At 46.2% G+C, this 16,677-nt stretch overlaps 1 protein-coding gene across 1 annotated transcript in view; it reads right to left on the reverse strand.

The window, feature by feature from the left end:
• Positions 1–3,116: 3,116 nt before the first annotated feature.
• Positions 3,117–16,677, reverse strand: part of COL7A1 (collagen type VII alpha 1 chain) — a 56,180-nt gene continuing 42,619 nt past the window's right edge. The window contains exons 91-119 of the mRNA XM_074197865.1: positions 16,427–16,471; positions 16,262–16,306; positions 15,940–15,975; positions 15,637–15,696; positions 15,144–15,260; positions 11,666–11,737; positions 11,384–11,419; positions 11,211–11,270; positions 10,998–11,042; positions 10,673–10,708; positions 10,236–10,271; positions 10,081–10,137; positions 9,686–9,757; positions 9,307–9,378; positions 8,930–8,965; positions 8,686–8,766; positions 8,312–8,365; positions 8,063–8,116; positions 7,797–7,859; positions 7,498–7,560; positions 6,540–6,656; positions 6,237–6,314; positions 5,459–5,512; positions 5,274–5,322; positions 5,039–5,071; positions 4,609–4,701; positions 4,338–4,430; positions 4,061–4,234; positions 3,117–3,776 (exon numbers count right to left, since the gene is read on the reverse strand). Of these exons, the coding sequence (XP_074053966.1) occupies positions 3,751–3,776; positions 4,061–4,234; positions 4,338–4,430; positions 4,609–4,701; positions 5,039–5,071; positions 5,274–5,322; positions 5,459–5,512; positions 6,237–6,314; positions 6,540–6,656; positions 7,498–7,560; positions 7,797–7,859; positions 8,063–8,116; positions 8,312–8,365; positions 8,686–8,766; positions 8,930–8,965; positions 9,307–9,378; positions 9,686–9,757; positions 10,081–10,137; positions 10,236–10,271; positions 10,673–10,708; positions 10,998–11,042; positions 11,211–11,270; positions 11,384–11,419; positions 11,666–11,737; positions 15,144–15,260; positions 15,637–15,696; positions 15,940–15,975; positions 16,262–16,306; positions 16,427–16,471 (1,857 nt within the window). The 3' untranslated portion in view covers positions 3,117–3,750. The remainder of the gene's footprint in view (positions 3,777–4,060; positions 4,235–4,337; positions 4,431–4,608; positions 4,702–5,038; positions 5,072–5,273; positions 5,323–5,458; positions 5,513–6,236; positions 6,315–6,539; positions 6,657–7,497; positions 7,561–7,796; positions 7,860–8,062; positions 8,117–8,311; positions 8,366–8,685; positions 8,767–8,929; positions 8,966–9,306; positions 9,379–9,685; positions 9,758–10,080; positions 10,138–10,235; positions 10,272–10,672; positions 10,709–10,997; positions 11,043–11,210; positions 11,271–11,383; positions 11,420–11,665; positions 11,738–15,143; positions 15,261–15,636; positions 15,697–15,939; positions 15,976–16,261; positions 16,307–16,426; positions 16,472–16,677) is intronic.

Consider the following 16,677-nt stretch of genomic DNA (forward strand, 5'->3'; position numbering starts at 1 on the left):
ATATGGAAGTAACTTTTGTGATGGACTTATCATAAAGAATGTGATCCACCCATGACAGAGTTGTTGGTGTTGGAACAAAGACTGAAACACATTTTTTGTTATTATTATTTGGGGGAGGGTACAGGGCAAGTGGGGCTGGGTGGCCTGCCTGGGGCCACATAGCAGGGTGATCATTGGGTGTCTGGGGCCGGATTCGGACCCAGGTGCTCCTGGCTCAAGGGCCAATGCTCTGTCTGCCACCCAGCCACCCCTACTATTATTACTATTTTATTTTATTTTGGGTCTTTTTTTTTTCTTCTTTTTGGTTTTTGCAGGGCAGTGGGGATCAGGTGGCTTGCATGTCACATGGCTGGGTGATTATTGGGTTTACGAGGCTGGATATGGACTCGGGTGCTCGTGGCTCCAGGGCTGGTGCTTCGTCCATTGTGCCACCTGGCCATAGCTACAATTATTACTATTATTTTTTTTAATTTTAATTTTTTTCTCCCCCCTTTACTTTTTTGCCCAAGCCCAAGCAAGTCTTATCTATATTCATGGGGGGAGGGGTACTTTGTTTACTTGTAAACAAGTATATTTTATTAATGTAAAGAAAAACATTTGTACAAAATGAGAATAAAAAATAAATTTAAAAATTAATTAATTAATTAATTTTAAAAAAGAAAAAAAGAAATTCACTCTATGCATTAAATTGTGGAACTACTCTCGTGTCTCTGTGGCAGAGAGTAGAACAAGGACATGGGCAGATGATACAGGGGAGAAAGTTTCAACATATATAATATTTTATATATATATATATATATATATATATATATATATATATATATATAATATTATATAATTCCTGATATGAGCACTGACCCAAAGTGGAATAAACTACCTTGAGAAGTGGTGAGTTTCCTATCACTGGAGACTTCCAAGTGGAAACTGAAAATAGCCGCTTTTCTTTAGAAAGATTTTTTTATTTTGAATTTTACAATTTTTCCCCCATTCTTGCTTCCCTCCCCCCACCCCACCCCCCACAGAAAACATTCTGTTAGTCTTTACATTTTCATGTTATACAGAAATAGCCATTTTTCTAGAGTACTTTACAAGGGATTATTGCTCAGCTAAGGGGTGGGGTATTTTAAGAGGGGATTCCTGATCAACTAAGGATTAGATTAGAAACCCTACTCTGAGATTTTGTGAGGAAACCATGTGCACAAAAAGAATTGGAAATTAATGGACTACCCATCATTAAACAATTTATAGAATATGATTATGATGGAATACAATATAAGAAATGACAAGCAGGATGCTCTCAGAAAAAAAAACTAGAAAAACTTACATGAATTGATGCAGAATGAGGAGAATAAAACCAAAAGAACATTTTTACATGGTTTAATGGCAATATTTCATGATGATCAAATGTTAATGACTTATTCTCAATAATCTAAGAATCCTACAGGATTTAGTTATGATGAAAGGTGTTATCCATTTTTAGAGAATGAACTAATGGAGTCTGAAAGTAGATCAAAGCATACCATTTATAACTTTATTCTTGTTGGCGTTTTTTGTTTTTTGGTTTGTATTTTCTTTGACAACATGACTAATAAGAAAATGTTTTGCATGATTGCACATACATAACCTATATCAAATTTCTTGCCTTCTCAAAGGGGGAAGGGGAGAAGAGAAAGGAAGGAAAAAAAATGGAATTCAAATTTTGAAAAATACATAATTTTTTTAAAAACCTATGTCCATATAGTCACCAGATAGGAAATTTTTAAATAAAATATTAAAATCCAACCTGGTGGCAACAAATCAGCATCTCCTACAGAATTCCCAGAACTGCCTGCTTCTTAGAATGTTACAGTTTAGACTCTAGATTTCATGTTCTAAAGGTTGGGGGCTCCATAAAATTAAGGTTGTCTTCAGTTACCTTTCCCCAATCTTTTCAAGCTTCTAGAGGTGCCCTCTAGGTCAATCAATAAAAATATTTTACTACCAAAAGCAATTCAGTAGGTCAGGCAAAAGTAACACAAGAAAAGCTATTTGGGAACTTGGATTAAATGTCAAAGAGAAGGCCAGGAAAGAAAATCCCTTAAGAATAATGATAAAACCAACAGATGGTAACTAATAACTGGCTCTGGGGATGGGGCTTTTTTTGTAGCAATTGGGGTTAGATGACTTGCCCAGGATCACAGATCTGATAAGAGTCTAAGGGCAGGGTTTTTATCCACTTTACTACCTAGCTGCCCCCACCTACATCATCCCCTTTTAAGTTTAGTCTGCATTACTAACATTTTCTCCATTTTCTTTCAACTCTAGACAATCAGCAAAACACTAAATCAAGCTCTGATTTGTAGCCTTCATTGATTTCCAAAGTTCTGTAAACTAAAATTTAACAATTGGCTCTCCAGCACCAGGACAAGCTGGCTTTAGCATGTCTCTGGAGAGGTGGGAGATGCAATGTTAGGGTATGCAATGTTAGACGTACTGTCCGACAGTGCCAATCTGTTGGCAAGTTAGGTTTAACTGTTTTTATTATAAAGGAATATTCAGGATAATGGGGTTTTGGAGGAAGTAACTGATGTAATAAACAAAAAACATCAATAAAATGTCTTTTAAAGTAAACCAAGATGAGACAACAAAATTGTTCCTGCCCTAGGGAAGATATTTGGTACTTGGAGACAGACTAAAATTATAATGACCAAGTTTATCCCCAAAGAAGAGAAAAGGTAATTAATTTCTCTTTCTTCCTTGCAAAAGTGGAAAACTATGGATTCAGAATACTAAATGTACTATCAGATTTAAATGACATGCTGTACTGAACTTTTTATTTTATTATTCTTGATGACAAGGGATGACTGTGTAAGACAGAGGAAGGGATATACTTGAAAATGAAAGTGAGAAAAAAATAAGAGATTGATTTGCAAAATATTTTAAAAGAAGAAAAGATAGAAATAGTCAAGCAAGGCCATGGGAATTCCATCTAGAAAGGGAGCTTCCAGCTCAGCTTCTGTGGCCCTCATATAACCCCCACATCCCAGACCCTCTACATCCCCCATAAACACCCCCCACAGAATCTAGTCCCATTCAGACATCTTACATCCCACACCCTGGACTCCACAAGCCCCTCATCCCCTCACTCACTTCATTCTTGTCCAAATAAATCCTTAATACCAGACACATACAAATTTTCTCCTAGCCCCAAGATATTCCCCATCCCCATCTCCTTCACAGATACAAAGCAAGACACCCTTGGAAACAGCAGCTTTAATGAAAACATAGCCCAATCTGGACCAAAGAGGTGGAATGGAGCCAACAAGACACTGCGACTCCTTCCCCACGTCCCCTTGTCCTTGACCTGGGTCAGCACCATCAGAGCCAGCAGCGGAGCAGGAGCCAGACAGACAGACAGACGCAGTCCATTGGAGGTCAGCTCTGTTAGCACCACCTGCCCTCGTCCCCCTGAATCATTCGGGCCTGGAGGACAGGGGCAGGAATGGGGGCAGAAGGAGGGGGACCAGGCAGACCCCTCAGCCCTTTCACGGGGTACAGTTTCACGGAAATTGACAAACACACACGCACACACCACGTAGCACCAAGTTCCCATCTGGCCCTGAGGGAGACAAAGGGTGGGGGAAGCGGGGAGAGGAGGATACCAGGCCCTTCTGCAACCCCCAACGACCCCTCCAGGGGTCAGTACTCACTCCCCCTCAGCGGGGGGCAGGGACCAGTGCCTGACCCAGGCACTCTGTCCATTCTGACACCTCAACTCTGGGAGGCAGAGGAAGCACCTAGGGAAGATGAGGAAGAAGATGACTGAGCTGTCCTCTCTGGACCCTCTGTCACCCTCTGTTGTGTAACTACTATTTCTGAACACCCCCTCCTCTTCCAGAGTTCAGACTGGAGACTCCCTTGAAGCCACGAAACCTCTTCCCTCAGATCAGGGACTCCCCAAAGACAGAAGCTGTCGCCCCCATCTAAACTACGGCTCCCCAAGGGTAAGGGCCAAACCACCCTCTCAGGCCAGGGGGTTCCCCAAGATCAGGAGGCTTTGGAGCAAATCATACTGACATACCTGGACCTCTATGGGGTAGGCACTGCTGTTCACAGTCCTCACGGGAACTGAAGCGGTTGGCATTGCCCTCACAACCACCAAATACAAAAGGATGACAGCCCCTGCCAGGTCGGTGATACCATCGCAAGGTATAACTAGAGCACGAGCCTTCATCCATTGGCAGATAGCATAAACCTGAAATGAAGACCAGAGAGGAGGAATCATTTGGGGGAGGGGGGTTATATGGGGGCATCTCTGAGTCAAGGGCTATATAGATTTGGGGGCTGGGTGGTCTCACCATTGCCACCAGTCCAAGGCTCTTCAGTAGCATCATCCTCCATGTCTTCATAATCCTCTATGGAGTACTCATCATCTTCTGGAGGGCCTGGCCCTGGGAAAAGAAGGACCAGAACCCAAACTGTAGGTGCTGTGCTTACCCTGCTCCATAGAGAGCACAGCCCTAGAACCCACATTCTAGAGATGGCCTCTGCACTCCCTACCTCCAGGAAGTCTCATTGACCTTGGATCCAGGCCAGTTGTGATTCTCAGGTTGCTTCCTGAAGACTCACCTTCCTCTTCAGCATGGGTGAGCCTCAACACAGGTACGGGACGGGGCCAGGGGCCAGGACCTGGGGTGTCAGCAGAGTAACTGGGAAGAGGTCCTAAGAGGAAAGACCCCCAAGCATCATGGACACGGGGACCATCCATCCATTCTTCTACCTTGGACAGAGGGTGGGGCCAGGAGCCCAAAGATGGGTCCACAGTATTTGTGGGGTTGGGGTCATGAATCAGAAAAAGGTTAGAAAGGAAAGTCAAGTTCAGAGGGAAGGCTGAGATTAGAGGGGTACAGATGCTGATCAAAGGTGAGGGGCTAGCTAGAAGTAAGAAAGTAAAGAATGAGGAGATGAGAGGTGAGTAAGGAAAAAGGATGAAAAGTCCAAAGGAATGGAGAGAAATTAGAAGTGAGGGAAAAGGCAAGATCCCAGATATGAGGCTTACTTGATCCTGATGAGATAAACTGACCCCCACAGGCTGGAAAAGAGAGAAAAAGAAGGACACCCTCAGTCAGGTTTTTTCCCCTGCCCCAGACTGTTGTCACCTTTCCCCCAACCCCCAAATTATACACAGGAAACCCTGAGCCCCCGATATTTGATGGGAGGGGAGAAGAAAGGCCCCTGGTCACACAACCCTGGGGGTCCCCCTTCCATCCTTCCCTTCCCTCGTTCCTCCTCACCGCAATGTTGGCTCATCTCTTGGCGAATGAAGCTCCGGATCTCAGATTCCTGGAGAGACCCAGAGGTGACACTGACCCCACTGTCAGGTGGGAGAGGTCCTGCCCTTCCCCCTTGCCTCATTCTCTTGCCCTCTTCCCTCATTCCTCTCCTCCCAAGCTTCTGAAAGTGGGGTAGTGCCACTCACTGTCATCGATGGTTCCCCTTTCTCTCCTCGGGGGCCCAAAGGACCTGTGTTTCCCTGTGAGAGATAGGAATTCAGTTCAGGTTACCAAGAACTTGAGCGCCTACTGTATACAGAGTCCTGAGATGAGCTGGGAGAGGTAGCAACTTTAGCAAGGTCCCTGCACTCATGGAGTTTAGCCTTATAATGGGATGATACCAACACATACCTGTCATAATCAATACAACATAATCAGTTAGAAAACAAAGTGTTCTGTGAGGACTGAGTGGGGAGGAGAAATCAGGATAGGCTTCTTGGAGTAGGTGAGTCTTTTAAAATGGCCAGGAATTCAGTGGTTGTACAGGAGGAAGGCACAGGTCATGTAAAAGTGACACTACTGAAGAATAGAGAGAAGGGGACCCAAGTGAGATATCTTAGGAAGCAGAAACCATAGGATTTAGAAGGGAGAGGGAAGGGTCAAGGGGACCCCAGAGTTACAGACATGAGAAGAAGCATGAAGGAAGGAGTCCGATGCAGGGAGAAGTAGGTTTGGAAATAAGGATATAATATATATCTTCCTTCCCTGAGGACCCCAACAGGCCTAGCAGCCCCCTCTGCTGAAAAAGAATGAGATAAGAGTCTAGCCTCACTCAGCCCCATAAGCATCTTTAAGGCTCCTCCCCAAATGGGAGCAAAGCCCCCTAGATATGTTATGAATAATACGTTGACTATCCCCCTCTGCTCCCAAGGATACACAGATCAGGGAACCACCCCTGAAACTTCCCTCCAAGCCCAGACTCACCTGTTCCCCTCGTTCTCCTGGGATTCCAGGGAGCCCCCGGGCACCAACCACGCTTTCCCCAGGGGGCCCCCTCTCTCCCTGCAGGAGACAATGGGGGGGAAATGATGAGTCAGAGGCTCCAACACCCTCTTCCTCCCTTTCAAAAAAAAATCCCTTTTCTTTTACTGAAAGAGGAGACTCTGCCAAGGACATGGCTGGTGTGCCCATAGTCAAGAGCTCCCAGATGGCAGATAACTAGTGAGGACTAGGGATGTGGCCAAAGGTCACAGAAAGGGTGGCAGGATGGATTGGAGAGTTACTCACTTTCTGCCCCTGAATTCCTTCAGGACCTTTAGGGCCGATGCTGCCAGGAGGCCCAGGGGGTCCAGAAGTTCCATCACTGCCCCTGGGACCTTGGATCCCTGCAACACCAGGAGCCCCCTGGAGGAGAAAGGGTATTGATAATGAAGACTATGAAGATGAAGAAAGACAACAGCAGCCATCAACAATCCTTGAAAGACAGTCAGTGGTGGTAGGTGGAGAATTGAACCTAGTCCAAGATTCCAGTCTAGCCTCGGATATATACTGATTTGGCAAACCAAGCACCTCTTTAAACTATATCTGCACCAATGAAGTTACAAACCCCCATTAGAGTGTAAGCTTTCCAAGGGCAGGGATGTCTTTTGCCTCCTTTTATATCCTCAGTGCCTACCACAACGATTGGTACATAGTTGATGCTGGAAAAGTATTTACAAATGGATTGAAGTCCAGATAAAAACAAAGACTGATATTCATATACCAAGGAAAAGTTTGCAAAGTCCAACATAAATTATCTCTCAGATTCACAAGAACTTTGTCCCCATTTTACAGATGAGGAAACTGGCTCCAATTGAGGCCTGAATCCCCACAACTAGTAAAGGGATGGGATTCTCTCCCAAGTTCAGCACACTAGGCCATGCTAACAATTGAAGCAATAAGAGGTGGAGGGGGGAATATTTCTATCACCCTTGAAAGTTGACAGAGTGTTATTTTTTCCAGACATCATATCATATGACTCTCGCCCCTACCCTATGAAGGAGGTACTATTATTATCCCCAATTGAGAAATGAGTAATTAGACTCAAAAAGTTCAAGGTCAAGGTCAGCTAGAACCCCTTGCACCAGTAATTGGGGAAAAAAATAAAATATTTTTTAAAATAGAATTCCTTTTACCAGTTTCAGTCAAAAGGTATATGGAACCATGCATGCTCTCATAAGGAACCATGACTTCTTTTTTTACTTACCCGCTCCCCTTTCTCACCCTGGTCACCCTTGTGTCCTTGCTGACCATCAAAGCCCCGGTCACCCTAGGGAAGAGAATAGTAAGTCTCAGGAGGTCCCTATCCTCTCCCCCCAGTCTCCTCCAGCTCTACCCACATCTCCTGTGTCCCATCAGACTCCCATTCCCTCCAGTCCTCTAATTCCACTCTGTTTCCCCACCAAGGGGTATGTCTACACTCACACACCCACTCAGCAGCCTGGTTGGGTTTATACTCAGATTCTAGCACCAAAGAAGGCAGAGTGACCCCCTCCAACTTCATACCTTAGGACCAATCAAGCCCTCCTTTCCTGGGTGGCCCGGCAGGCCTGGCAGCCCCATCTCCCCCTGAGAAAGAATAAGATATGAGTCTAGCCCCATTTGTACCAGTGATCCAGATGTGAGCACCCCAGATTAGAGCAAGACCCTTCCCCAGATGACAGCAAAGTCCCCTAGGTGTATTGATGCTTTCTTCTCCCTTTAAATGTCTGTAAGAACTCATGGAAGGTCTCCAGCTGTGTCTGCCCCTGCCTAACCCCCATATCCCTCACCATCTCTCCTTTCCGTCCAAGGAGTCCAGGCCGTCCATGGAGACCTGCTTCCCCCTAAGGGTGGAAGAAGACAAAAACAACAACAACAACAACAAAAAAACCAAGAACAAAAACAAAAAAACAACTGTGAAGGAGAAGAGAGTATTTTAGTTATCTGATGAAGAAGTGCCCCAGTCTGACTCCATCACCCAGTGAATGACAGACCATCTTCCTAATATCACCCAGACCCTTCCCCAGGATGTGCCTTACCTTGTCCCCTTTCTCCCCGTCTTGACCACAGGCCCCTTTCAGGCCCCGATCTCCCTGCAGGACAGATGCTGTTGAGACCCCAATCCTGATCCCTTTCATTACCAGTACCATCTCCCACCCCTCAATCCTGACCTACTAAATCATATCCTTTTTGAGCTCTAGAGACCCATCTAGTTTAACCCTTTTATTTATCAGGACAAGAAACTGAGGTCAAGAAAGAAGTTATTGACAAAGGCAACTAATGGGCAAGTCTCCTAATTCTGGAGTCAGGACTCTCCCACTGTACCACACCAACTCCCTCCCTTGACCCCCAACCCTAACCTCAACCTCAAGTCCCCAATCTTCCTAGATACAATTCCCACCACCGCACCTACCTTGGGACCCCGGAGGCCCATGAAACCTTGCTCTCCCTTTCCTCCATGAGCACCAGGAGCACCATCTTTCCCAGAGAAGCCCTGAAGGGAATTGAGTAAGGATCTCAAAGAGGGCAATGGAGTAGGAAGAGGGGCAGGCAATCAAATGGAAGGTGGTAAGGTTAATAACAGGGAAGGGTCATAGGCAGTGTGGGCTATGGATGGGGAAATCATAGTTGGAGGCTCAAAGGGAAGGCTGTCTCACCGGCGCCCCGGGGATCCCTGGGTCACCAGTCTCGCCCTGTGGGAAAAAGACAGTCAGAATGGAGGGTGGGGGGAAGGGGGGTGGGGTAAATTCCAAGAAGCTTCTGGTAATCAAAATTCAGTACACAGGAAGTCATGGTATCACCCACACCTGGGACATGGAATCAAGGGAAGACCTGATCAGTGCCACCCACTCCTATCATCTGCTAGGACTAGCCTAGAGAGGACATTCACGTGATCCACACAGAGATATGTGTAGGACACACATGGTATATGCAGCTAACTATAAAGGTGGCTCCTGGGAAGACACAAACCAACACATAAAGTCGGTGGTTCATATACACGTGGTCAACATGTGCTGTTGGGTTGTGTACTTACCTTCTGGCCCGCAGGACCTCGAACACCCTGGGAGCCAGGAGAGCCTCGGTCTCCCAGTTCTCCCTTCACACCCTGCAGAGATTGGGGTGGAGAGAGTGTCAGGAGAATACTGTCCACTGTAGATTCAGAGTTGGAAAAGAACCTAAAGTCCTCCAATGCAACCCTCTCCTCATCTTACAGATGAGGAACCTGAGACAACAAGAGTGACTTGCCCACCATCACTGAACTAGGAAATATTGGAGCTAGAATTTGAACTTGGGTCTTCCTGAGTCCGGTCTTGCACACCCTATCCATTCCACCAAGAGGCTTCTGGACAATAGCACCATTCTACCCCCCAACCTCTCACTGCCCAACTTTCTGGTCCAACCATCAACTTCACCTTTTCCCCAGGAAGGCCGATGTCCCCTCTGGCTCCTTTGTCACCATCTAAGCCTCTCAGACCTCGATCACCCTGAATTGTAAAAGGGAGGGGACAGCAGTAGAAAAAAATGTATTTTTCCATTTGAGACACATCATTTTCCTTAACTCTCCAGGCTCATTCTCAATAAAGGGCCATTACTAAGTCCTTCCTTCTTGACCAGTTTGGAACATTTTGCTTCTTCATTCCTTAGATTCTCCATCAATCACTGGTCAGACCCTATGTCTCATGAATCTAATTCCTACTTAGGTAACTGGGAATTGTGATATTGGAGGGAGGGGAGGGATGTTCCTTCCAAGAAGCATGCCACTGAAGAAAGCTTCCCCCATACCCCATTTCTCCCTTTCTCCACTCACTGTCTCTCCCTTAGGGCCTCGAGGTCCAGGAGGCCCCTCAATCACAGCTGTATCACCCTAAAGGAAAGAGTTAAGCCATGAATATCCCTCCTCATCAGTTCTCTCCTTCCCTCCCCTTCCCCTTTCATACTCTCATCCTTCCTTCCCCATCTTACCTTGTCACCCTTAAGTCCAGGGGATCCTGCGTCACCCTGCCAGAGAAAGGGAAGTAAAGAGGGATAATAGGAGAGGGGGAGGGAAAGATGATCATTCAATTCAGGACCTTTGAATTTCCTAACACCATAGCAGTTGAAGCTAGACAAAAGCTTAGAGATCACCTAATCTTACCCCTTCATTTTTCAGATGAGGAAACAGACCCAGAGGGGGGGCAAGAAATCTCCCCAAGATCACACAATTCTAGGAGGGGAGGATATAGTGGAGCTCTCCCTCCTTCAGCAACCCCACTCTCAAACACCTCCCTGCTTCCTGGTCTATAGAAGGCACACAGGTGCTTATACACACACACACACACACACACATGTACATGTGTGAATACATGGTCATGTTCCTACACACCTTGAAGCCTGGTCCCATCCTATCCATACACACTCACCTTGTCCCCTCGCTCTCCCCGATTCCCTGGAGCACCCTATGGGAGAGGAAAGGGGAAGCAGAATGAATAAAGCCACCTGGGGAAGAAACTAGGAATAACTCCTGAGGCAGAAGCAGCAAATCAAGGAAGGCATTAATAGTGGAGATACCCAGCCTGGGCTGTCTTGGAGACTTGGGCAAATCTCTTGGACAATAATGAGAAATCCCTTCTCTGATTGTGTTTGTCCCTAATAACTCTCCTCTGCACACAATAGGAGCCTAATAAATTTTGAATGAATGAAATATACATTAGGAGTGATTCCACAGCAGAATGTCCCAACACTTACCGCAGGGCCTCGGTCTCCCTCCAGACCAGGACGGCCATTTTCACCCTGGAGGAGAAGTCAGGTCTCACATGAATGTGGGGGCTCAGAGAAAGGGCCACAAGAGTTTGAGGGAATAAGGAATTGGGGTGAGGATAAGGGTCCACCTCCCAGGCTAGGCATGGTAGTGGCTGCATCATCACTATGTGGAGACTCCCATACTCAAAGGATACTCACCCGGATGCCTGGTTCCCCCCTCTCTCCTCGGGCTCCTGGCTGTCCCACTCCAGTATCTCCCTGATAAAGAGGCAGATGAACTTGTTAGCTTTAGCTGGGGTTGTGAGGGAGGGACCAGGGCCTCTACCTCTCGTCTCTTTCTCCAAGTGTCTTCCTCATCCCTGTCCTCCTACCTTATCTCCTTTGGGTCCAGAGGTTCCAGGTGGTCCCTGTGAACAAAGAAAGAAGAAGATGAGGAGAACAGGAAGGGATGCAGGGGGTTGTAGTGATGGGGGCTAGCTCTCATGCCCTCTGGGGAAGGGTAATGTTCCTCTGCTGGGCAAGGTCAGGAGGACTCTGGGAGATGATATTCTTAGGAATGAACACAGGAATATTCCTGTGTTCTCAGTTCAGATATTCAGATGTGGGAACTTTCAGACACATAGACATTAAGATATAGCAAAGCTAGAACTCACCGCTGCCCCAGTCGGTCCTGGGAGTCCAGGAGGCCCTGGGACCCCTTCTTTCCCAGGGGAACCCATCAAACCCTATAGGAGAAAGGAGAGGATGAAGGAGCTAGGTCCCCACATAGAATAAAATAAGGTGGGGGGAGAGGGGTCGACAGTGAGACTCAATCAAAAATTTAGAGAACTTACAGAGAGCTCTGACATCCTCCCTAAACTGGCTCTTCCCCCTCCTGTTGTCACCATCTTTCTAATCATTCGGGATTCGAACCTCAGCATTATTTTTAGAGAGAGAGAGGAGGAAGAGAAGGAGTAAGGCAGCAGGGATGGAGTCCTGTCCACCCTGCCTGCATTATCCATTGCATCCCCTACTACAGCCTGAACTCAGGGAACTCACTTTTCATCTGAATTATTACAGTGGATTCAAATTTAAATTCAGACTTTGGTCTCCAAGAAAGGGAACTTTATTTTACAGATGAAAAAGATATGAGGTCCAAGGATAGAAAAAAAGACTTGACCAAGGCCATGGAAGTAGTAAATAGCAGAGACACAGTGGAATACAGGAAAGGTGCTGGCTTTAAAGTCCAATGACCTGGGTTCAAATTTTGCCTCTGACAGGGATTATCAGTGTGATTGAAGGTTCACTTAACCTCTCTCTCTGTACTTCAGTTTTTTCCATCTGCAAAATGATAAAAGTTGGCCTAGACATACTCCAACCAAAGTTGCCTTTCAGCTATAAAACTATTAAAAGGTAGGATCTTCTGATACCCATAACCAATGCTCTTTCCATTGTGGTGCCATAACTTAATAAAATGCAATGATTCCCTATTACTGCTGGGATCAAATGTCACCTCTTCTGTTGGGTTTTAAAAGCCGTGCCCCCCCCCCCAGCTCATTACACATTCCTCCCCCTCCTGCCCTCCATACAAGGCCAGTTTAAACTGGCCCTCCCTCTGCTCTTCACACTCAACACTTGTCCCCCCTCCAGGAATCACTCATTTTCTCCAAGATTCAGGGCAAGGATTATTTTCTATACAAAGCCTCCCTTCCTAACTACACTTTAGGTTCATTTTGTCTTTGGGTGCAGTGGATAGAGGTCTGGGCTTGGAGTCAGGAAGACCTGAATTACATCTGGCCTCAGACACTTAACTAGTTGTGCACCTCTGGGCAAGTCATTTAACCTGTTCTCTATAAAGTGAGCATGTAGTAATAAGACCCACTTCCCAGGGATGTGGTTCATTTCTCATGAAATAATAATGGCAAAGTGTGAACAAGTAAGCACTATGTAAATGCTTATCATTTATTATTATTATTATTATTCTATAGGTACACGTGGTCAGTCCTGATAGAATCTAAGCTCCTAGAGGGCAGGGATGACTTCCGTGGTTTTTTTGTAGCCCTCACATCCTTGCTGCATTCACTAACAGGAGTTTTCCAATGCTTGTTAAATGATGAAGCTGGAGCCAGAAAGATCTTGGAGGCATCTAGTCCAAGCCCTCATTTTACAGATGAGGAAACTGAGGCCCAGAAAAGGTCAGGGACTGGTCCAAAGTTATGAAGAATCAAGGAGGAGTTGAGCTGGCCCCACTGCCCTCCTCATCTGCTCTCCCTGTATCTCCCAATGCATAACTCTGGCTCTGCCCCTCCTGCGCTAAGAAGAGTAAGGGCTCCCTACCCACTGACTACAGGACAAGGCCCAAATACCTTGGCTTAGAGAAAAGTTATCCACAATCTGGCACCCAACCCTCCTGCTGCCCCAGTGCCCCTTGCTCCCCAGCGCCTGAACTGAGAGTCAGCCAAGCTGGACTGTGTGCTATCAGGCATTGCCCCCCCATTACACACACACACACACACACACACACACACACACACACACACACACACACACACACACACACACACACTTACACTCATATACACATACTCACACTGACATACTTAAAATCCTATGTTAGCCAGCATATCCACTTACACATAAACACTTACACAAGACATACACTCACCTGCAGAGATAGATTCACAGACACACACACATACACACACACACACACACACATACACACTTATACACTCACATACACCAACTCACACACAGACACACACATATATATACTCTCATACATATCCACACATACAAGCAGAACCAGGAGAACATTCATACACATTAACACTGATGATCAGCTATGATGGACTTGTTCTTCTCAGTCATATAGTGATCAAAGACAATTCTAAAGGACTTCTCTCTCTCTTTTTTTTTTAGGTTTTTGCAAGGCAAACGGAGTTAAGTGGCTTGCCCAAGGCCACACAGCTAGGTAATTATTAAGTGTCTGAGACCGGATTTGAACCCAGGTACTCCTGACTCCAGGGCCAGTGCTTTATCCACTGAGCCACCTAGCTGCCCCTAAAGGACTTCTTATGGAAAATACCACCCATATCTGGAAAATACCACCCATATCCAGAGAAAGAACTGTGGAGTCTGAATGCAGACCAAAGCTTACTATGTTCAATTTTTAAAATTGGTTTTATGTTTTTTTTCTTTCTCATGGTTCTACTCTGAGTCTTTCATGCCATGACTAATATGGAAATATGTGTAAAACGATTGTGCATCTATAACCTATATCAGATTATTTGCTGTCTTGGGGAGGGGGGAGGGAAGGGAGGAAAGGAGAAAATTTGAAAAACAAAATTTTATGAAAATGGAGGTTGAGGGGCAGCTAGGTGGCGCAGTGGATAGAGTACCAGCCCTGGAGTCAGGAGGACCTGAGTTCAAATTTGCCTCAGATATCTACTAATTACCTAGTTGTGTGACCTTAAGCAAGTCACTTAACCCCACTGCCTTAAATAAAAAAATTTTTTAAATTAAAAAAAGAAAATGAAGGTTGAAAACTATTTTTACATATAATTGGAAAAAATCTCTCACACACAAATACAAATACACACACATGTGACACAGACACACATGCATGTCTAATTAAGTCTCTCCCTTCTCTTACATTTCTTTATGATTACTATTTCATTGAAATACAGAGCTCACAAAATTATTTAAAAGTTTGAGGATCACAAGTTGAAAAGGCTGCTCTAAGGGGATCTCTGATACTATCCTTCACACTCCAGCCTACCCTCCTTAAGACCATCATACTTAGCTGACCATCCAGCCTAAAAGAATATGTCCCAGTCAGACAAATAGCTGTTTGAGGTCCCTGAGGTCACTAATGCTACCTGGAGAAGCCACCCCTCTCTCTTAGGGCTGAGCATTCACATTCTTCCCTTCCCTGTCCTCCAGTCAGGATGCTCCATGAGGGGGCCCATCTCTTCTTTCAGTAGTCCCCCTTGGTCTGTAAACTCTCTAAAGGGGTGCTTGTCTCTGCTTCTCTTCAGTCTCTCCACAAAGGAGAGGCTCAGTCCAGAAGTGCTGATGTGTGACTGTCTATGAGCCATCACTTCACCTGGGCAGTCTCTCTTGTTCCAACCACCTCACAGTCCCCCTTACCCTCTCTCCAGTAAGGCCTGGCTGCCCAGGCTCTCCTCTGGGGCCTGCGTGGCCAGGGAATCCCACAACACCTGGTGTCCCTGGAGGTCCAGGAGGGCCTGGAGGGCCTGAGTCTCCCTAAAATAGAGATAGATCATAAATCAAGATAGTACCCTTTACCCATCCTTCTTCCCTTTGGTCCCCCTCCTCACCCACAAGTCATAGGTCATAGAGTTTAGGGACTAGAAAGAACCCAAGAGATACCAGGTCAACCCATTCTTTCTATTACGGAGGAAACTAAATCCTAAATAGGAGATGGGACTTGCTCAAATCCCAGAATTTAAAATTTGTTGCTTCCTCTCCACCCTCTGCCATCACCCCCACCATACTAATTTTCAAACTCTCAGGATTCCAAGACTCTTATACCCAATTTCTCTTGCCATCAACCCCTCAAGGGTGTCTTCTTCTCCAACCCAAAACTGCCAGCAGGAGCTGGGGAGGAGAGCACTCTCACCTTCAGGCCTGGGAGTCCATCAGATCCAGGGGGGCCCTGGATCCCAGTCCCCATGGAGCCCTGAAGACAGAAAGGGAGGTTAAGTCTGGGGCCTTGGGGAAATCTAAGAAACCTTCATGACAGCCCCATTTCTACCCCCCCCCCACACACACATTCCCCAGCGAAGATCACAAAGCTAGAGTCCCAGGGGATTGGGAGAGTCACAAGTGGAAAGGGAAGAAAAGGGAGGGAAACCCAACTAGAAAGATGGAAATGAGAGGGAAATGGACATGGGGGCTGGAGGTACAGGGCAGGTACTCTCACCTTTTCACCTCTGAGTCCTGGGGCCCCTTTTCGGCCCTGAGAAAGAGAAGCACAAAAACTGGAGAGTTCAGGAATGTGAACTTGAACATGTATGCTCAGACATGGGAACACAGGACACATGTATGTGCTTGACATGTGAGTAGAGTCCCAGAGGTGCTCACACACAAATATACATACAATATATTATCATGTATATGAATATATTATACAAATGCATGTGTCCCAGTATGCATGTCTTTTCATACACCTGAGTCAATACAGATGTGTGCAGTCATTCAGGTTCTTAGATTGCTCTCCCCTCATTGGCCCCATCCCAACTTACATCTTCTCCAGGGTCTCCAGGTTCCCCAGGTTGTCCAACTTCACCCTGAAAAGAGGGAGGTGAGGAAATGGGAACCCCCAGATCAAGCTCCTTCTTCAGAGCCAGGTAGCCTGCCCTCCTTCTCCCTTCCACCTTGGGTTAGTGAACTTGGAGTTCAGTCCTCACCTTCTCTCCTCGAGGCCCAGGAAGTCCTCTGTCCCCTTTGGATCCCTGTAGAAATAGGGTCAGGGAACATAGGTCAATGGGATCAGGGGGAAGTCATTGATTGGGGGTGGAGTCATGGAAGGTGAGGAGGGTCCCAGTAGCTACTCTGGAGTAAGCATGTGAGGTTACAGATCCCCATCCTTGGGGGATCACAGGGGTCAGTACAAATATTCTGAGATAGTCACTGACTGGGGGCCATGGGTTCATTCTAG

This window comes from Macrotis lagotis, chromosome 8 (assembly GCF_037893015.1).
Source record: "Macrotis lagotis isolate mMagLag1 chromosome 8, bilby.v1.9.chrom.fasta, whole genome shotgun sequence".
Taxonomy (NCBI): Eukaryota; Metazoa; Chordata; class Mammalia; order Peramelemorphia; family Peramelidae; genus Macrotis; species Macrotis lagotis.